Below are 23,842 nucleotides of genomic sequence, written 5' to 3' on the forward strand. Positions count from 1 at the left end.
TTTTTGATCTTTTCGAGGAGCAAAAGAAGGTTTTTCGATTTCATTGTTTTCATCAATGGAAAAACATTTAATTGTTGGAAAATTTTCTTGTCGAAAAGAAAAAAAAAATTATAATTTGCGATATTATTTCCTTGTAAAGAATACTTCTGTGATAGATTCCCTCATTTCAAACTTTATAAAGAATTATTCATGTCAGCTGAAATTCATCGAAAAAATATCTTATATGTGCTATATTTTTTCAGCTCCATATTTCCTTTCATTTTTTGCAACACTTACGTTCACAAATGAATGGTTCGTTCACTTTAGATTGACGCCAAGCTTTTTGTACGAAACCTGGACAACATGTATTGCATTTTGCACCACACGTGTTATGTTGGCATCTACATAATAGGATGGATGGATTTTCAGGATCTTGTATATCACATGTATCCGCATGTCCGTTACACATGCATCTTCCTCCAATGCTTATATCTTTTATGGAGTAGAAATACTGTAATATATAAATAGTGTATTTCCACTGAGGATTACTGGATATATCTCAGTTTCTTACCCTTCTAGTTACTGTAGGATCTTGTCTAGCCACCGACATCAAATGACCAAGAAAATTTTTCGTTCTTAAAAGCCTAAGACGTACATTTGTCGCCCTAGTCCATTCTTGTAGAACACTGGAGTTGAAATAATTTTTTGCAGACGGTCTATTGATCAATAAAGATATCGGAATCTGCAAAAATAATTGAGGCATTTGAATAGAACCTACTTAGATATGATGAAGTCCTTTAATTTTTTAGGAGACTCAAGAATTTATTCACTTCGTATCGTATATTATGATACAAGTTTTGTTGAAATTTGAAATTAGGTAGATATTGTTCTAGTTGCGCCAAAGGATAAAAAATAAAATTAATACCTATTAATAATTACCTTTGAAATGAGGAGAGATACCTATTTCAATATAGATTTTCGATCACAAAAATGTTATGTTTATGATCAGAAGTATATCTATTACAATTTCTGATGGCTTTTAATGTGGTTCACCTGAGTTAACCTTACCTTGTTATTCTGTTGGGTGGTTGCCAAGGAACAGAATAAAAAAAAATTTATTTCAATTGACGAATAGCAAGAATTTCGCCGGAATGTCTGTAATTTGTATTTCAAGCAGATAATTATATGCATATCTAATGGTGAATTTGAATAAATTTCAATTGTGTCATGTAAACATGAAAACTTTTGTTTTATTGAGTAAAATTTATCCAACTCTTCCTGAGTCAATTACCTATCTTTTCAATAATTAAAAAAAAATTATATGATTTAATTGAAGCTCCGTAGTTTGTTCTGAAAAAACGGCAGTATACGTTTAAAATGAAACTTGGGAATCGTAATACTAAAAAAATAGATATTTCAAATTAATCGCCAAAAATTTCGCTGAAGTATTCATTATGGGTAATATTGAAATGCAATTCTACGTGAAAAAATAAGTTATTCGGATCTAGAATACAAGCAGCATTTACTGTGTTAGATTTTTTTACCGCCAAAACTAAAAGCAGACTAATCGATAATTCTTAGATTAGAAATTGTTCAACCAAAAATTCACCCAATCAAGAGTTAGACAGTTATTCATTACAGTTAAACCAAAAAAAAAATTGATTCCTCGGATATTCTAAAAGCAGATAATCACAAAGAATACCCAAATAGATACAACATATTTTAAATTTGATATTATGGTTACAATTGATCATGCAAATTCACCTCTTATTGCTCTATAAATATTTGAAAATGTTATTAATAATAATTAATATCCAGAGCAATTCTGACCTTCGCATAAGCCATTAGGTAGGTAAATGCAAGCGTATGTGCAACCTTAGACTAATTTTGCCTTTGATGAATGCAACACATGCATTTTCTTTCTAACGGATATTTCATTATCTATTCCTAACATTACAGGACGGTTTATCAAAAAGGAAGCTTAACGCCATGTAATATAATACAACTGAGGTTAATATTCTGTTTCAGCATACTTTAAGGTCGTTAAAACATTTCGTTACTAGGTACTGTGATAACAAACTTGCAACAAGGAATCAGCTTTTCTCACGTTTTTGTTGGATTTAATTTTGGGAAAAATAATTGATATTAATGTTAATTGATGATTCGGTGCCCTAAACTGAACTGTATAAGAATGGGCTAGGTAAAATGATGACGATGAGCGCTTAAAAGTTTTTGACTTCTCGTCAGTGATTTTCTCTATATTTATAATTCTGATGTTGCGGTCAACATGAAATTTCGTTTAAATTTTAGAATTGATATTTTATATTTCTGTACTGGGTTTTTCACCATAATTTGACCCCCCCCCCACCTTAAACTTTGTTACTAAAAGAGGTACAAAAAATGTTTTTTACAAAAGTTTCACGAAATCGACTAGTGTTTTTTCAAATGATTTCACAAAACGAAATATATACAGAGTGGGCAACATATTGATTGCACGGAAAAAATCTATTCTCAAATCAAGAAACAGGATATTCTTGAAATATCAAACTTGATCCAAGTATATATTGAATCGGAAAAAGTAAAGTAAGAAATTTGGTATACTTGGAATGAATAAATAGAATACCGAATACATATAGGTACTTCATAGAAATATATAATACTCCATACAAGTAAATGATGTATTCAAAATGAAAGAATAAATTTATTGATTCAAGAATACTGCTACATTTTGTTTGAACATACGATATTGCGACTTCGAAGATATCATTTACTCATTATGAAAATTGAAATATACTCATTCCAAATTATATTTTTGAAGAATTGGTTTACATATTATAATTATTGCGAGTGATACATTTTAATTGTAATTAGAATATGCCCAAGTCACAAAGATGAATTGGAGACCTATTTGCTCATTTTTCATGTTCGAGACTAATCATAATAAATGAAAATATGAAATTTTGTGGACAAAATTTCGTCATAGTGAGACATATTTCAGATTAATATTTAAATATTAGGGTTTGAGTGTTAGAAGGGGAGTGAATAATCCATCTGAACTCCACCCTGTAATTGAATTAGCAGATGATATGAATTTTATTTTTCTTTTTATGTTCATTGTAGCTAACCAACTCAATAAAGGCCATACTAGATAATTTGTTAATATACCGTTTCACAATATATCTAGTTTCTGACGCTAAAAATTGTCATAGCGGTACCATATTGAGGTAAGTTATGTGATTTTTTGAGATGTGTTAATAATACATAAAAATATAAGTGAAATTGATTTTGGTGAGCAATTATGAACCCAAAAAATGATAAGAAAAACACATTTTTCATTTATTTGAATTTTGACCAGTCTTTTGAAATAACTTTTGTACTAGCAATCAAACACCTGGGATTGCCCCAGATAGCAAGGTTCTCGTGACCGACACAACATGGGAATAATCGTTAACAGTTTACGTTATATGTGTGATATGGAATAAGCCAAAAATTATTTAATGGATATAAATGTATTTTATAAAATATAATTCCTTTGAGTGGTGTCTAATGACCCAAGTGATTGATGAGTGAAATATTTAAATAAAAAAAAAACTTAAATATTTTGATCACGGATTTCGTTTTGAATAAGATCAGTGATAAAATTCGTTTTGATTTTTGAAAAACTCAAATGATCCAGTTCAGAATAAACCATTCATAAACTGAATTATATTTGCATGTACTAGATCTGAGTATATTATACCGAAATATACTAAAACGCGAGTTCTTTTCCTTGCATCTTCGTCAACATGATTCGACTCGTTTGATATGCCGCGCCAATGAAAACGAAATCCACCTGTTGGCAGTATTTATCGTAACTCAAGTATATAAATGCTTTCATCCACTAGATTCAAGAATATTATTCGAAGATATACTAAAATGCGCCCTCTGTGCAGTTTGCATTAGAAAATATCTCTTTCGATCCCCTTCAGTCTCATTTAGGTGATAGGACTGATCGGTCTACGTAAGTTTTGATTGTGTTATAAGTGTTAGATACTGAATACATACTGCAAAAAGCAAAATTTAATTAGGGATACATGAAGTGTCTGATTGGAACATTTTAAGGTAAGTTTTTATTGAGAAATAATTTCAACTCATTTAATTTTTTTTCATTAATTCGGATTTCATTTTCCTTTTCATGATGCTCTTGGTGTCTTTTACTATTGTAATTCAGCTTGATATCTTTGTATTATTTCTTTGAGGACTAGGTATTTTTGAAATGATATTTTCAACAAAATTCTTACTTTTTCAGAACAAATGCGTTAATATTTAATAGGGTCTATTATGAAGATTTTCTAGAGATTTCTAATTATTTTCGAAATATTAATGCACTTTTTGAATACAACTTCCAGTTCATAATTGATGAATGTTAATTGAATTTGATTATTTTGCAGAATATGGAAATTGTTCATGAACAATTGGGAGTTACGTTATCATTTGCTGATGAAAATGCAAATCAATAGATATCGATCGATATGAGTGAGATACAATTTTGGAATAATTCTTCAGGACCAGGTAGTATTTTTCATTCGAAAAAGTCCACGATAAAATTTATTAATCACAAATTTCTTCTTTCTTTGCAGATCTCAAGTGATATTGGACAAATCATTCAAGAACAGAAAAATAGAGCAACACAGAGGAATCAAACCACCAAGCCCAACTTGTTTTTGGTATCAGGGGAATATCTATTATAGCCAAAAAGTTTTCAAATTGTTGTATAGATTTAGATGAACTTTTAAGAATGTATCTCGAATTCTCTCCACCTAAATAATTTATTCTTTAGGAGATAACTATGTTCCTTCAATCCTTTGTAGTACAATGTTTTATCCTGTATTTGTATAAATGTAATACCTACATTTTTTTTCCAATGTAGATATTGTTTATTTGTTGGTTTTTATTCATTATATGATGATTTGAGAAATAAATTCGTTTTTTATATATGCTGTATTTGATTTATTATTCAGATTAAGAAATCCAATGGATTGGATAGATAAATTAATATTCATTTCAAGTAAGTTTACTGTTTCTTCGGAACAACCATAAAATTAATTTTGAATTTACCATATTACATACTTATTCTAACACTAACTTAATTTTGATTTGAGTATATCAATTCTTTCATTCGAGCATATGATTCACTACCTTCAAACGAAGAAATGATTGAAATTGAGGAATTCAATATCTTGTCTTGAAAATATTTTATATTCAATATTCAAACGAAATTTATCAACCACTCATTTCAAGTATAGTCATTTACTCGCAGCAAATATAAGAATTTTCTTTGGACCAATAATACCGACTTTATTAAATTGAAGAATATCATATACTTATTTGGAATACTTGGTATATTTAAATTTGGAGAATAAAGTATACTTGATCCAAATTTATTATATTCTTGCTTATATATGAATCTATCATATACTTCAACCAAATATTATTCACTCAATTTCAGAATAGATTTTTTTGCGTGTGCATCTCCATTTTTTCAAATGGAACACCCTGTATATTTCTCTATATTTGACTAGCTCTTTTTCCACTGATTTCGAATATATAACATATGTTTGGCCTATCTCTCTTATTCTGAGGACCACAGAGTTTCAAATTTTAAGAACCACCTGGTAAGCTAAGTAATCAGTTTTCAAGTGGAAGGCTGCGATAATTCAAAATGCCCTTTTTTGAGTTATCTCGTTGGCAACGATATATCACATACATTTGCATTGAATGCAATTCATCGAATATGCACTACACAAGCGAAAAAATTTGAAATATTTCCACTTTATTTGGAGAACAATAAATAAATAAGAAAGCTACAAGGAGAGAATATATGGAGTTGCATCCAAATCATCCATTTCCAATTTATAGTAAAAAATGTATGTTGCCAACGTGATAACTCAAAAAAAGGGCATTTTGAGTTATCGCAGCCTACCTACCACTTGAAAACTGATTACTGAGCATTTCAGGTGGTTCTTAAAATTTGAAACTCTGTGGTACTCAGAATAAGAGAGTTAAACCAAACATATGTTATATATTTGAAGTCAAGGGAAAAAGAGCTAGCCAAATATGGAAAAATATACAAAGTGTTCCATTTGAAAAAATGAATTTGCAATCAATGTGTTTCCTTCCTAAGTTCTGCAACATTTTACCGTACTCCTACAGAAAACTGGCAATAAAGAAAAATAACAGAAAAAATATTAAAGCCTTTATTCAAGAGAACAAACAGAGGTTCATCCATTTGTTTTCTCTCTAAATGGAATTTACTCCTTATTCATTATTGAATTTTAATTCCTCTGTGTCCCATATATCTGCTGGCTCTCCCCTGATTAATGATTATATCGAGGAGAGTGATCTGGCAAACAAATTCTTAGTTTAGGCTAGATCGCTTTCCTGCAGATTGATTTCCATGATTCTTAGTGCAATATTGGATCATTTTTTGTACATTTGTACATTTTTGTTTCAGGTTGAGTTGTGGAAATTCGAAATATTTTATGTTGATTTGCTTTAAATGAATAAATTTGATTTAATTTGAATATGTTGCCCACTCTGTATATATTTCGTTTTGTGAAATTATTTTGAAAACACTAGTCGATTTCGTGAAACTTATTAAGTACCTACATTACTTGAATTATTAAAATTTGTGCAGTTGTAGAAATGTATAGTGTGGCGACATATACATATGTGGAGAAAGTCATGTTCTCACTCGCCTTTCAGCTCGTGCCACAAACTTCCACACTCGTGAAAAAAGTTGGACTTTACCCACTCGTTGCACAATACAGGGTGATTCACCGAGAGGACCTATTAGACCTTTATGGAAAACTAATCATAATTTTGAGCAGAAAATTTGCATATTGGGGTTCGAGGCAATGCTCTTTCTCCCTGAATAATTTTCGTTCTCTACAACTTCCGGTTACACCGGAAACAGACTACTACTTCCTTATTTCAAATGGCACACCCAGTAGATTATTGCATCATTAAATAGCTTTTTTGACAACAATTTCGGCAATATGCCATACCTTGGATAAAAACTCAACGGTTCATGAGTTAATGGGATTCTTAAAAAAAATGATAAGGACTTACATTTCCTTAATTTTTCGGCAGAAAAAGCTTTTTTCGAAAAAAATTTTTTTTTTAGATTTTGCAAATATGTAGTATTAGAAGACTGTTTTCGGTTTGAACCAAAAATGTAAAGGGTGTTCATAAGAAGATCATGAACTGATCATCAAATTCGAACCTTTTTTTTTATTATTTCAGTCGATTCTACGTACAAAAATACTGGGGGTTATTTAAGCAAACCCTAAATGAATACTTTGAGAGTTATCGAGGAAGAACCACAAATGAGGAAAAATCGCAATTCCTCACCGTGTGGAGTACCTAATCGTCCTAATCTGTGACTTCTGGAAAAAAAAGAAAGAAACTAAAATTCGATGTTTGAATAACTAAATTTTACATTTCATGAATTATAATTGATTTTTCGTTGAAATTGTTCAGAAATCCATAAAGCAATAAATAGCGGTTTTTCCTCATATAAAGTTCTTCCTCGATAACTCTTAAAGTATTACATTTTAGGTATAGGGTTTGCCTAAGTAAGTTTTGATGAATTTGAATTGTTAAAGTTCTTGATCTTCTCATAAACACCCTGTACATTTTTGGTCTAAACCGAAAACAGACTTATAATACTACATATTTGAAGAATCAAAAAAGAAAAAATTCTTTCAAAAAAATCTTTTTCTGCCGATATATTCAGTTATAATATCATAAGAGCATAGACAATATTCGATTATACACCGATTCGCGAGACGTTTCGCGAATTACGTCTCGTGAATCGGTGTATAATCGAATATTGTCTATGCTCTTGTGAACATGCTCATCAGAACATGAGTTGTATAATCGAAAGAATGTAATTCTTCATCGCCACAATTCTTCTAATAATAATCTCATTAACTCATGAACCGTTGAGTTTTTACCCAAGGTATGGCATATTGCCAAAATTTTCGTCAAAAAAACTATTGAATGATGGAATAATATACTGGGAATGCCATTTGAAATAAGGAAGTAGTAGTCTGTTTCCGGTATAACCGGAAGTTGTAGAGAACGGAAGTTATTCAGGGATACAGATCATTGCCTCGAACCCCAATATGCAAATTTTCTGCTCAAAATTATGATTAGTTTTCCATATAATAATAATAAGTTTATTCATTATATACGTCTTATAGGCCCTCCCGGTGAATCACCCTGTATAGTATTTCCTAACAAGTGCGGAAAGCCGAAAGTGGTACCTTCTCATACGATTCTGCCGTTGAGCGAACGACGCGAAGTGGAGTGTCAAGTGCGGGAATAGTTATTTATAATACAAGTGCAGAAGGCATTGATATTCTTCCACGAGTTCAAAATTCAAAAACGAGCCACGAAGTGGCGAGTTTTGGAATGAACGAGTGGTAGAATGAGCCTTCTGTACGAGTATTATACATTATTTTCTCTAATTCATTGCATTTTCATTGAAATTAATGAAATATTTCCATAAATATAATTTAGTGATTTTTGCATTGAAAAATGTTCGTTGGCAGAACTGATTTCTTTAAGGCAAATTGATGAATTGACAGATAAAGCCGTGGCGGAATGTTCGGAGTGCCAACATAGAATAATAAAATATAACCATGAAAACTGTGCGTTTCTGATATATTCTCGCACGATTTTGTTCTACAAGATGTGGAAGAATGAACGGAATAACCACAGAATTGGAGAAAGATATTTTCCGCAATAGTTAGGAACAATATTAGACTACAAGCGCTTGAAATAAATTGAAACTCATGTCATTTGATTAATTTTTCACATACACAGGAATGACAGACGTAAGACTTCATGTCGTTACCATAGTTATCTCATTAATTCTTGACATTAATTGGGCATTCGGTGCATAAAGAATTGACACAATTTGATTCTCTAATATTTGCGTGCAGGAAAATCAACTGCTATTTCTTTTCCGCTCGCATATTCGAGCGGAAGAGAAAAAGTATGGGCTTTTCCCGCACTGTATGGAAAAGTGACTCTTTGTGACTTAAAATGCGTGTGGAAAAAGAGTTGAAAGTGCACACTTGTAGAAAAAATATTTTATTTTTTTCTTACGTTTTGAAAATCATAAAAATCTGGAGATCCATTTTCAAATAAGATTTATATTCACGAACGTTATAATTGATTGATCAATGGAGAATTTGCCTAGTTACGGTTGTCTTGCTAAATTAATATCAAAATATGATGTTTTTGTATTTAAAAAAAAATATATTGCTTCAATAATTTGATCAATTGTTTATCACCGACACTGATTTTTCAACACAGAAAAATTCGAAAGTTTCATTACTGTGAAGTTTCATTTTCAATTAGGTAGTTGAATTTCGATAATGGCGTAAACATCAGAACCAATCAGATGTCAAATCATGGGCGCCCGCAGGGAGGGGCCATGGCCCCCCCTGAGATTTTGATTGCCTCATTTTTCAGCAGAACACCCTCAATATTATTTTCTCAATCCAAAGGGCATGGAAAACAGGAAAGTCATGGATTCTCAACAATATTCCGGTTTCAATGACAATCATGGACGTCTTATCGTTTTTCAATCATTTTCATTTTGCCCCCCTTGAGAAAAATTTCTGCGGACGCCCATGTATCAGACGTTATGACGTTATGCATTTTAAAACTCACAACTGTCAAATTGGTTGGAAAAATATAGGAAATAAGGAGGTACTTACTTCACCGCCCTCTAAAGGAAGAATATTAGAATATTCGGTGGTACAAATAACGGAATCATCGCGAGTTATTGGTTCCAAACTCTCAGCTCCAAAATGTGTTTCGCAATCTGCTAAGGAGTCAGAGAAGTATTGCCATGATGTGTAGGTTTTGCCATAATCTGCTGATTTTTCCAGGACCCATAAACCAGGTCTAGGTGAATTCCCCATACGAATGTAGACATAGGCTACGTGAAATTCCTGTAATGGAGAGAAAAAAGGTTAATTGGAAACAAAATTCAGAAGATAAATATTAAAGAATTCAATGATAATTTGAAAATCTACCAAAATATTTGCAGTTCCGTTTTAAATACAACACAATCTTAAAAAAAAAATAAAAAAGTCAGGAGATTTTCAATGATCATTCATGCCCCTTGGAAATCACAGAACTGCATATAGGACATAGGTTCGCAACGCAATAGCGCAACGAGTGCTCAGAAGGCCCTGGCTTAGCGTCAGTGCTTCCCTATTTTTTTTTTAATATTCTTCCTGAATTTTCTATGATTCTGAAGTCGCCATTAACATGAAATGTTGTACGGAAGCTTTCAATTGTTACTCAACAAGTTGGATCATTACCACTGAATTATTAAGGGTTTCGTTCAATATTTTTATTGAATTATCTATGGTTTTGATGAAGCTATTCAAACAAAATTCTGCAAGAAACATGAAATTATTATTCAAGCTTGAATTTGTTATTTTTATTTATCATTACGACACCTAAGATCTCAACTCCGTCAGTTTCCTGGTCACGGAAATATTGGATAATCGCATGAATGACGAGCTCTCAAAAGCTCCTGAATTCATGTGCTCTCATAATTTTTTTTCGATATACTGTATGAAATTGTTGTTTTACATCTAAATGCAAATTTTTACCTCAACCGAATGTGCACTCTTAAAATCTTGGAAAAACAATTTTTCGAATGTCCCTATTATATTTATATAGAACATCTAGAAATACAAACCCATGAACTCATTACTCGACATTCAAGATCCGAACCTTCCTGAAAATTTCAAGTTTCCGAGTTTTTTCGTTGAGAGTTATCGTGGCGACTTGCCGGACAGAATCAAATTTGAGAACAGATTGATCATCAGTTTGACGTTTGTTATTGTTATGAGACCATAACCCGCTTAAAATTAAAAAACCACAGAAATTTTGAGACGAATTGACGTTCAAAGAGCTCACCAATTTTTCTTACTTAGCAAGTACACTAGATATAAGTGTTTGGCTACCCAAATTCTTTTCATAATTATTGAGATCAACTGAATCATATCATGAAATTTGGGTAAGAACAAGATGCAATAATAGAAATAACACAAAAAGCGTTTCAAATTTTGCACCCTTTATCGAAAAATATGAACCCGAATTTTATCGGGTTCATATTTTTCGATAAAGGGTGCAAAATTTGAAACGCTTTTTGTGTTATTTCTATTATTGCATCTTGCAAAATCAGATAATAATTATCAATATTGAAATTGTATAAATGGCGGCGAGATTCTAACTCGTAATCTGAATCAAAATTTCACAAATCCATAACAATGAATCTGTAAGTTCTAGATTTCTTCTGTATATGATAGATATTATATTGACTACTTTCATGGTAATATGTATATGTTTTCAATTTCACCAGGAAATGTTGCCAAGTTTTTTATTTTTTCATATTGATATTTATACCTTATATTTTTACAAATATCGGGATGTTTTGGGTTGAGAAAGTAGATAATAAAACAGTGTAAAATGTGGAGTGTTTCTTGTCCTCTAGTTATCCAGAAAAGCTCACGAAGGATTTTCTCATTTAAATTTCCACATTTGGAATGAAATATGTCAGGAGGTTGAATGTTTTTTCAAATCAAAATACCTAACAAAAATTGGAATATGATTTTCATTAACGTTGGAAATATTCCTATTTTATGTATCATTAGACCTTTAACAAATGCTATCCAAAAAAATATATCGACGTTTACCATTGCGATATAAATATAAATAATTGAGAGACTTTAAAGATATCACAATGTGGGAGTCGATTTCCTTAGGACTACTAACTGGCTCCTATCAAAGGATGCCTCTTATCAATAGTTTTAGTGATCTCAAAGCCATAACGACAATATCAAAAATTAAAGATAACACAATTCAATATACATATCTAAGTATATATAAAACCGCTTGCACATATACGTCAAACTTTAAACGTAAAATCACAGCCCAAACGGGACCATCTAGAGCAAAAATGACAAGAATAAGACCCCCCTCAAAATCGTCTGGAGATCCCGGGAAAAATCCCAAACCTTCGATTCTCCCCGCGGTTTTCGAGTATACGGGGTGTTTCGGATCATTTTGACATTTCAAGTCCCATATTTCTGTGGTATCTGTGGACAATTTGGCTGTCAGTGTCATGTTAATAATAAATATTCCATTTCGATATATGAAAGTTCTTGAAAAAGTTTGCAGTTTCCAAAATTGTTATTCAATATTTAAATAAATGCCGACAGATAAAATGCAAAGTTTTCGGCGAATCGAAAATTCGATAGATATTTGTCAAAATTTGGAAATGAACATTGATATCATCGAATGCATTTTCCTCAATTCAGGTTTGTTTTAAGTGTTTGTATCATTCAATTGGATATGAATGTTACTTTATTTCAGGAATTTTTCGTTTATTTTCCACAAACTATAAAACTACATTCTCTTTCGTGAGAATTTGAATCTATTGCGACAGAAGATGGAACTACAAAAGAGAACAGAAGCTTCATCTGATCATGTATTAAACAGATAGAAAAACTCCTTATAGATAATTCACAATTGGCTTTATTACTGGAAAAAGAGCCAAGTTAGTCAGATGACATTCAAAAATTTCCATGTGTTTTTGGAATATCTAAAATATACACTTTTACGACTGAAGAGTGCAAAAATATAAGTTACCTATCAGTTTTTGAAGAATTTGAGTGCAGTGCTGTTGAATTTATAATGAAGAAATCAAATCGTTGTGAAATCTTTCATACGAATAATTTCAACCATATATACCCTGTTATATTATCATAATATTATTTGTCGTTCAACTGAAACCTTGGAAATTAAGAGACTCTCAAACTTATAACCTGATTTCTCAAAAAGGTTCTACCTAGATATTAAATTTGCTTATGAGGTAACATAAGCCATGGGTATTCGAAAGGCAATTCTATTCATTCTGTCTCTTTTCAGGTTGTTCATTTATAGCTATACTATATACATATATAAAATCAGTTCAAATTTTTCACTTGAATTACTAGTCAAAATGTTACAACAGAAATAAAATTTGAAGGATCATTCAGTATATGAAGATTTTTGACATGGCAGTTACTTTCGAAATTGGTATAAATTTTCCAGCAATTCAATGTAGGTATAAAATACTTTATACTTGCATCTTGAAATGAATTTTGCACTTTTTCAGTGTTCAATAATGAGATAATTATTAAATTGACTCAAGAGATTAACAGAGTATGCTTTATCAGGATTAGTTATACTGCTAAAGACGTTAATAAACCTATTAATTTCTTATATGGTTCATCATTACAACTCTCTTTTGTTGAATCAAATTTCAATTAAGTTTTCAAAGGAGTTTTCATATGTTTACAATTAGACATGCTGAATTATTGCAATACATACTTGAAGAATATAAACAATTACTATACTACCTTTTTCATAATTTCTAGTGATATTCATCCCTAAACATTTTTAGCTTTCCCTGAATTCTTTATGATGAAATTACCACTTAAATTTTCTATCAGATATATTCATTCAGAATTAACATTTGTTAAAACAAAAAAGTCAACCACGTACAATGCAACAACAGTTAGCAAGTTATTTTTTGATTTTATGTAAATACAATGCTCAATTGTTGATCTTTTTTAACTAATATCTGTCAAAATTTCATTTACTATATATATTTCCCTGTTCAATTTACTTCTGAGTGAAACCCAGAGCTACAAGCTTGCTCTATAACGTAACGAACCATCACGATTAAGCTTTAATTCAGCTGTCCTCCACTGAATCAGAATTATCTAGTGAAATTTCTATATCATCTTTTATCTATGATAACTACATCTCGACTGGTATTAATGAAATTGTTACCTGTATCCCTTTGATCATTCACCAGAACCCACAAAAATCATTTTTGTCCATATACCTTCAAGAAATATGGAACAGAAAAGTATGCAAAATTCATCGATACAATTTTCAGATTCTAAAAACGTCTTAGTTCTTCAGGAATGTCCAATTGGTCTTTCAATATTATAAATTATGGAAAATAACCTACTATTAACCAAATTTTTAGATTTCAAAAGGTGTCCTTCCTTGTATTTCTTAATAAATTATGAAATAGAAGAATAATTTGTTGCTCAACTGAAAAAGTATTGATGAACCTCGGAAATGAGGGAATTCTAATAACCTGATTTCTCAAAGATGTTACTGATATGATTACGATTGCTTGTAAGGCAACATTAGCCATGGGTTTTTGAAAGGTAGATCTATTCATTCTGCCCCTTTTTAGTTTATTATAGCTATACTGAATATTCCTAAAACAAAATTTCACTGTAGGTCTTTTCATAGATCTTATCGAATGATTATGTAAATTCAATATTTGTCAAAACTGAAAATAAACATTGAATGCAGTTTCTTTTTCAGGTAGTATTTCTATTGACTGATAATAACTCTCACATTTTGATTATGCATTTTTCCCAAATTTTTCAAAGAAGAAAGGAATTGCCATTTCTAGAGAAATGAGAATTTCAGATTTCAAAATGTCTAATTACTACTTCAAATATATATACACCCTATATAATTGTTGATCAAATATTGTGTATTTCTTTACAAATTAGTTAATAATTTGAAGCTTTAATCTCAATTTTCAGACTTGAATTGGTCCAACATCTCTAGATACTTCTAATTGATATTCGACAAATAAATATCCTGTATAATTATTCATCCAAACGAAAATAATCCATCTTCTGAAAAGAAAAACAATGTTTACTATATAGAATTAATTTTAATAATGATTCAAAAGTGATGAAATTTTGCAGACTTACTTATTTTGGATCTTAGATCACGAATCCCCTTTCATAAATTCCTTAATCCAGCTAGTTTTTTTTTTTATTTGGGAAATTGGCCTAATGAAGGTGAGGTTATCCACATTAATAGCTAGTTTTCTTGTATTTTATTAACTGATTCTCGTAAGAAATGATTAATTAATCACATTTCAAGCTTTCCCTGAAATAAAAATGCCTTTTTTTCGTCAAAATCGATGGTTTTATCCATTGTTTATATATGGCGGCGGCCATCACGTTTAATACGTGAAGTCTGTCAGATGCAGCGTTGCCAGGTCGACAAGCCTAAAATATCGTACCGCGTGTTTAAAATCATCGTATTTTATCGTACATATTATCGTATCCCACTGATTTTATCGTACACATTCGAAATAAAGGAAATTTTTGCGAGAATATGACAATTTGTGGAAAAGGATGAAAAAACAAGCAATGTATCGATTAAGTAATATATTTTTTATTTAGACAAAACGGTTAATGAATAATTAATTAATTATCAGACAAGATCAGAGAACCTGTATTTTCCTATTCACAGATTGTCGGTATTTTCACTTTATTCAGAATACACCTTATTCTAATGTCTCTTATGGTTAAATTTTACTTTATGAATAGGATAGATAGTAGAGATGCGTACAGATTCGAAAATAAAACAAGAAATTTTTTAAGGAAATCGTGAAAGAATGGATCGAATTTTACTTATAACATCGTGAAAATTGTTTCTGTTATTTTTGTGTTTTTTTTTTGTTGAAAATTACTCATTTTCATACAAGTTCTTTTCCCAAATAACTTAGAATATTGCAAAAAACATGCAATCGTCGACAAAGATGTAAAGGAAACCGAATAAACAATACCCAAATACAAAATTCTTTGAATATGGGTGTTCGAGGTACCAGATACGTTTCGAAATTGAATCTGAAATACTAATGAAAAATACGTTTTTCGGAAATAATTCAAGGATCCTATTATTTAATGATACCTATACATATACTTAGAGTTGAAGTTTGTAAGTACGATTTCAAGTAACAAATTTATTTTGATAATTATATTTGACTTCAATAGTCTTTCTGAATTAAAATTAATGAATTTATTTAACATGCATTGTCATGTATTTCTTTTTCATATTAATTCAATTAAATATCTCTAGTGTGCTTTTTTGCAGATACGCCCTTTTCAATTGAAATAGCAGTATATTTTTGATGGTCTTTGTTATGTGCTTTCAACAATTGAACATTTGATCCCATATCCACATATTATAAAATAATATGAATCTAAATACTTGAATTGATTGGAAATACGAAGAAATATTTTCGTAAAAATTCTCTATGAAATAAGGGTCATCAAAAAAACGATTTTGTTGTGTGAAATGAATATATTCAAATCTGAAATATTCAGCCACTCAAATATGTCAATGAAATACCTGTTACAAACAATTTTTTTTCACTAAATAGAATACCAAATATGAGATAATGGTATATTTTCAACTGAAGTTTGAACACCATCTGTTTTTAATGAGGCACCTACCCTTCGGATATTCCATGATTCTTTGTATTTATTTTCAACCGACAGCCAGAAAAGAAATTTTATGATTTTATTATGTTTAAGTAGGTTCGTTCTTCTAGATCCACGTAGAACGTAGAACCCCAATGAACTATGAATTGATTCATCGGAACATTCTAAAGTCTAGACTTTCCCAACCGTTTCGGTTAGATTTTTTAAAACTACTAAAATCTACCAAATGATTTCTTCCTACTAAAAACTTCATGAAAATGCGAAAAATCTACTAAAAAAGAAAATTTCTACTAAATCTGGCCATACTCAGTTTCATTATATTTTTAGTATCTATGGAAATTTCAACTCAAATGATAGGTACACTGAAATGATCGTACAAAACGCTATTATCGTACATGCGGTATCGTACATAGTACCGATCAGCAAATTATCGTACAAAACGATAATTATCGTACGAACGGCAACGCTGGACTCAGATGCGAAATAATCTGCAACGTTGCCTGTATGCCAGATCTTCTTGATGGGATCGGTTTTTTACTTGGTGGAAATTCATATTAATAGATTGTTTGAGATTATGACGTATTATAAAACTGTATGGAAACTCATAATTTTCGCACAGCTATTCGAGCAGAAAATTCGGCAAGTTTATTTTCGAAATGAATAAATGGTAGTTCATATGGTGTTATTCTGGTTTTTTCGATATTGACATCGAATTCAGTATAGTCCTCCTGAACATATACAGGGACATTGATGATGACGAGGACGATGTGATTACAAGGTTTTCTAGGGGTTCACAGACCAAATTAGATTTTGTGTTATACTTGCCAATTGTCTTCTTTTTTTTTCATATGAAACAATAGATTTACTATTTTTTTTTTAATTTCTACCTGAATGGCTAAAACCGTGATAAGTAAATAAATATATTATAATATAACAAATACATAAGCGTACACATTTTTTTACCGAAATTTGAGGCTTTATTGTAAAACACTGGTTATACATTTATGATTCGAAATATTGCCCATCGCTGGTCACTATACTTTCTCACATCTTTCGGGCAGCGTACGAATTGAAAAAACTGGTCATCTTTTGAAGCGATCCACGAATCGATCCAAGTTTTTAATTCTTCATAAGATAGGAAGTGCTGGTCAGCCAGGCTGTGTGCTATTGATCGAAACAAGTGATAATCCGAGGAAGCAACGTCTGGAGAATACGTCAGGTGGGGTAGGAATTCCCATTTCAACTCTTTCAAGTATATCTTGACTTTCGCAACATGGAGTCGAGCATTGTCATGCAATAGAATCCATTCATCTACTCTCTCGTCGTATTGCGGCGGTTTGTCTCTCAATGCTCGACACAAACGCATTGATTGCGTTCGATAACGATCGCCTGTGATCGTTTCAGTCGGTTTTAACAACTCATAATACACTACACCGAGCTGGCCCCACCAAATACTGAGCATGACCTTAGAACCGAGAATATTCGGTTTAGCCGTCGACGTGGAAGCATGGCCGGGATATCCACATGATCTTATGTGCTTGGGACTATCGTAATGAACCCGTTTTTCGTCTCCAGTCCCAATCCGATGCAGAAATTCCTTCCGTCTTTGCCTCGAAAGCAGCTGTTCACAAACGAACAAACTCCGTTCAAACACCTCCTGGCTTCAACTCGTACGGCACCCACTTTTCTTGTTTCTGAATCATTCCTATGACTTTCAGGCGTTTTGAAATGGCTTGTAGGCTTAATGATCCTGTCAATTATTGTTGCGTTTGAAATGAGTCTTGATCAAGTATTGCCTCCAATTCTGCATCTTCAAAAACCTTCTCTCTTCCACCGCGATGCTGGTCTTCGACATCAAAATCACCATTCTTGAAGCGTTGAAACCACTCTCGGCACGTTCTTTCACTAATAGCGGCCTCACCATAGGTATTTGAGAGCATTCGATGAGCCTCAGCCGCAGATTTATTCATATTTCAGTAGAAAATTAAAACCTCCCTCAAATGACGAGAATTTGACTCGTAAGCTGACATGGATAATCGTGAATAACTTTATGATGCAGACACAAATCGACTAACATGTCGATGGCGTTATGTTCACAAATAACTAAACTCATTGTATGACATCTACGATATATTTATTTCGACTATCACTTACCGTTACAGCCAGCTATTGCCCAACGGCAGGAGCAAAGTTGTACGCCTAAATCTAATATTTCGGAATATGACATTGTTCAGCTAAAATATTTTCGAAGTTCAGGCGCTTCCGGTTATATAAGAATTAAAAAAATTTTTTTCAAAACAAACTTTTTCTTCATTTTATGTCTCAGATATTATCGAGATTTCCATTCTCAATTACTCTTTGCTAAAATTATTGTGTTAGTCCTCATAGTTTTCAAAATATCAAGGAAAAACCGTAAAAAAGAGAGAATTTCCTTAGTCACAATTACCTGAATTATTTTTACTGTGAATATCCTATGCCTATGTCAATTCACTTTCTCAAACTAAAATGATGTTGGAACATCGTGCATATCTTGAATTTGAGAAATATCATCACAGGGTGCCAAAAATTGTAAACAAAATTTGATCATAACTTTCGATTTTCAAATCAGAACCCTATTTTTTTGTGATTTCGCTGGATTCTACGGTAAAAAATAAGGGTAGTGTCCAAACGTGATTATGCTCTCAAATTCAATAATTCAAGAGTTATTTGAGATTTTATGAATTTATGTTATACGTAGGGTCAATTTTATTCGAACTGTTTCCAGACAGACTAGCAATAATACTCTATGACCATAGAAATTTAAATATCTAATTACTTTACATGTGACAGGTATTTTCATTATCAAAGCTTCACTAATTTGATTTCACGAATTGAATTTCCGATATTCAAATGACAAAATTCTGGATATACTTTTCTCTAATTATGTGGCAAGAAAACTGTTCTACCAACCAACATTTTTCAATGCAAAAATCACTAATAGATATTTATGGAAATTTCCGTCAATTTCAATAAAAAGGCAGTGAATTCGGGAACATAATGTTTAAAACTCGTACAGAAGGCTCATTCTACCACTCGGTCATTTTGAACTCTTGGAAGAATAACAATAAGTTCTGCACTTGTATTATAAATATCTTATTCCATATTCACGATGAATGCATTAGAATTATTGGTAGAACTCATCAAATTTTGAATCAGAAATTTCCTCATCTTCTTGAAAGGATGTTGCATACTTCATGAATATCCATTATACTGGATGGAGTACCTACCTAGAAGAAAAAAACCTCTACCTACCAAATGAAATAAAATCATGCAGGACTCCTGTGTGCCAATTCTATTCATATGAAAAAGCGGTAGAATACATTTTATGAATTCAGGAAAAAATCAGCGTGGTGATGAAAAGGGAGTAACAGAAAGTTTGAAACATCCTTCCGAATTATCTTCTCGTCAATTGGTGATAAATGTGGATATTTCTGATTGAATGCTCGACAAGTTCTCGAAACAATTCTTGTACATTCACCGTGGATATGGAATAGATCCAGAATTTCATTATTTGAATAACGGGGATTCATATCGTCAAATTATAATCTACTAGATTCAATAATGAGTACACCTGTCACTTTGAAATAATTGAATATTTGAAACGCACTCTAGAAACAGATTGAATGAAATTGACCCTACGTATAACATAAATTCATAAAATCTGGAATAACTCTTGAATTATTGAATTTGAGAGCATAATCATGTTTGAACACTACCCTTATTTTTACCGTAGAATTCAACGAAATCACAAAAAAAATAGGTTTCTGATTTGAAAATCGAAAGTTATGATCAAATTTTGTTCACAATTTTTGGCACAATATTTGAAACACCCTGTGATGATATTTTTCAAATTCAAGATATGCACGATATTCCAACATCATTCTAGTTTGTGAAAGTGAATTGAGTATACGCATAGGATATTCACAGTGAAAATAATTCACGTGATAGTGACTATGGAAATTCTCTCTTTTTTACGGTTTTTTCTTAATATTTTGAAAACTATGAGAACTAACGCAATAATATTAGCAGACAGTAATTGAAAATAGAAATCAAATATTTTCATGTGAAGTGAACGATGAACGGGAGGATGATTGGAGATTGGAAATTGAGGGAGAGGAAGTTGAAAAGGTGGAATGTTTCAGATATTTAGGAGTGAACATAGAAAATACGGGAAGCCAAGAAAGGGAGATTAACGAGAGAATTGAAAAAGCCGGAAGATTATACCACGCAATTAATAAGAAATTCCTAAGAAGAACTGAAGTCAAAGAGAAAACTAAAATGACCGTGTTCAAGTCGATATTCAGACCGGTTCTATCGTACGGATGTGAAACTTGGAACACAACAAAGAGAATGAGGAGTAAACTACAGGCAGTGGAAATGAAATTTTTGAGAGGAATGAAGGGGGTTACAAGGATGGACAGAAGGAGAAATGAGGACATAAGAGGTGAATTGGGGATAAAATCATTGGAAAGGTTTGTGGGTGAGAGGCAGTTGGGATGGTGGGGACACTTACATCGTATGGAAGAGGAGAGACCAATCAAACAAATATGGGAGGCAAAAGTCGAGAAAAAGGCAAAAAGGGGAAGACCGCAACAAACATGGGAGGATATGATAGAAGAGGAAATAAAAAAGAGAGGGAAAAGCGTCAGGGAAGCTGAGATGATGACATCAAATAGGACAGAATGGAAGAAATTTATTGAATCAAATTAGAATTATTTTAAGTTATTGTTAAGATAGAAAATGTAGATAATGAAACCCATACACCGAAAGGTAACAAATGGGATAAAGATTATATATATATATATATATATATTTTCATGTGAGCAAGGGCGAAATGGTGTGTTCTAGGAAAGAAGTCATATAGAATTCTACCCTAGAATCAGCATAGGATACCGAGTGAATCGTCTAAAATCAGCTAACAATACAAGGTTTCCGAAAAAAATCTTTCATTTCCTAGAGGGATACCCAGTGAAGGATCTACCGGCATAGTGACGGGGTCCAAGGGGCGGAGCCCCTTCGGCGAGCAGAGCGAGTTGAGGTATAAAATTCTACTCAGAAATTTATAACAGCCTAGATTATGAAATTCAATAGAAGAAAAAACTATGCAAATGATACTCAACGTAAATTTTTTGGTTCTTATATTAAGAAATGTTCACTCACTTCTGAGTTCGATCCTGTGGTTATTCATTCAGAAATTCGTTTCAAACTCATACATATAATTGAATTCAGAATCATCGAAGCAATATATATGCTTTCATTTTCCAGATGATCGTCGAGTAAGAAATGAATATTTTTAATTTAATTACTTTAGTTTTATGTTTTAGAATTCAGCAATTCTGGAGTTGGAAAAAGAGTATGGTAAAGCAATAGATTTTTATCATATTTCCTTCCTTTCACTTGAACAATTTCATTATTTGAAGTGATAAACCAATTGATAGCAGAACGAAATGATCATTCTTGCTCGAGATCGATTCATTTTAAGTCTAAATCCCAAGCTTAAATCTAAATTAATTTTATGAAAATTCTATATAACTAACATAAATCTTGAAATTAAGAAAAAACATGTAACATTTTCTAAGAAACAGAGAAATATGGAAAAATTGGGTTCAAAGATTTCCGAAACTATTATAGAGTCTTAAGTGTGTCAATAATAAACATTCAAAACCGGTTAAAAAATTTCAATTGAAGAAAATTGAAAAAAATTGAAATGGGTGTGACACTATACTTCCTCACCCTTCACTCCTTCAGACCTTCACAGTACGTTATTTTTGGTCTAGTTCGAGTATCCGATCTATCAATTTTAAATGCTAAAAACAAATACTTCTTTATTCTTCTCAGGCATACTTAGCTCTCATGATGTTAACATCAAGACAAGCTTTTCATGATAACTCTAAGTTCCTGGTATATCCGCGAGATGCTAGTTGTTCTTATTTTATAAGACATTCTTCTCAGAAATACAAATATGAAAAAAAATGTCTTATAAAATAAAAACACTAGCACTAGCATCTCGCGGATATGACACTGGAAGCTTTGGGTTATCATAAAAAGCTTGTCTGGATGTTAACATTATGTTAGCTAAGTATGCCCGAGAGGAATAAAGAAATATTTTTCTCTAGATACGAATTCGGATATATTGTGAGTAACGAATAAGGAAAAATATAGAAAGAATATTATAAAATTTGAAGGTTTTCTTCAAAAAAACTGGAAAATATGTGTCAGATTAAATTTGATACCATGCATAAGGAAATTATATACAGGGTGGCCATTTGAAAACGAAACAGACGAGATTACAGACGAAATAAAGTTTTTCGATAGAAATGCTCAGACAGGTCGATTTCTGTTTCGAGGGGGACAACTTAAGATGTAGGTTACGGCGGCATAGCGCTTCAACCCTTGCTACTACAACCCTCACCCCCAAATTTTGAATAGGGAAGATGGGGTGAGTGATACCTCATTTGAAAGGTATTTTTATACTGATTTCAGCACAGTAATTGTTTTTTCATTTTATGCATTAGTTCTCGAAATATTCTCAACTAAGTATTTGAAAATGAAGTAGTGTTTTCATGGCACTTGTAGTGTTTTGTGAAAAATCGACATTTTGAGCTTCAAAACAACCATGACTGTGGCTTCCTTCCTAACTAACTAACGCATGAATATTTCGAGAACTAATGCATAAAATGAAAAAACAATTACTGTGCTGAAATCAGTATAAAAATACCTTTAAATTGAGGTATCACTCACCCCATCTTCCCTATTCAAAAATTGGGGGTGGGGGTTGTAGCAGCAAGGGTTGAAGCGCTATGCGTCCGTAACCTACATCTTAAGTTGTCCCCCTCGAAACAGAAATCGACCTGTCCGAGCATTTCTATCGAAAAACTTTATTTCGTCTGTAATCTCGTCTGTTTCGTTTTCAAATGGCCACCCTGTATAATTTATAATACACTACAAAATCGAAATAAATCTACATGAGTGATGATGCTTGTGTGGGTGTTATTTCCTCGAGAGCAATGGATCCATTATCAGAGGAAGTTCTTATCGCCTTCTCAGAGGTCTTCAAACTGGTTACAATTTATTCAGATATTCAATCGATGAATGAAGAATGAGATAACCCTTATACCAAATTAATTTTGTAATGTGTTCTAAATAGTTTGCTTTTGAGCGAGTATTTCGTACCCTCAAATGGAATGATTGATTGGAACCATGATAATCGGTAAAAAGGAAAATACAAATATTGAGGTTCATAATACGTATTCTCCTGTCGGACAGAATATCCCTACTCATTTCATAAAATTTTTGTGTCCGAAACAAGTCAACACTGCAGACTATATAGTAAGACCATTATATCCGGACACATTTTGATTTACGAGTATTCGTAAATCAAAATGTGTAAAATCAAAATATGAGTGTGCGTATGCACACTCACTAACTCACAT

The 23,842-nt window shown here is 31.9% G+C and overlaps 1 protein-coding gene and 1 long non-coding RNA gene across 2 annotated transcripts in view; one reads left to right on the top strand and one right to left on the bottom strand.

Annotated features, from left to right (window-relative positions):
- The window catches only part of LOC123673188 (laminin subunit alpha), an 83,280-nt gene that overhangs the window by 46,232 nt on the left and 13,206 nt on the right, over positions 1–23,842 (bottom strand). Inside the window, exons 3-5 of the mRNA XM_045607645.1 lie at positions 9,753–9,989; positions 551–721; positions 277–490 (exon numbers count right to left, since the gene is read on the bottom strand). Coding sequence (XP_045463601.1) covers positions 277–490; positions 551–721; positions 9,753–9,989 — 622 coding nt within the window. The remainder of the gene's footprint in view (positions 1–276; positions 491–550; positions 722–9,752; positions 9,990–23,842) is intronic.
- On the top strand, positions 3,862–4,864 carry LOC123673191. Its single transcript, XR_006746438.1, has 3 exons — positions 3,862–4,080; positions 4,410–4,530; positions 4,599–4,864. It is a non-coding gene; the product is annotated as an uncharacterized LOC123673191 (long non-coding RNA).

The sequence above is a fragment of the Harmonia axyridis genome, chromosome 2 (genome assembly GCF_914767665.1).
Source record: "Harmonia axyridis chromosome 2, icHarAxyr1.1, whole genome shotgun sequence".
In the NCBI taxonomy this organism is placed as follows: domain Eukaryota; kingdom Metazoa; phylum Arthropoda; class Insecta; order Coleoptera; family Coccinellidae; genus Harmonia; species Harmonia axyridis.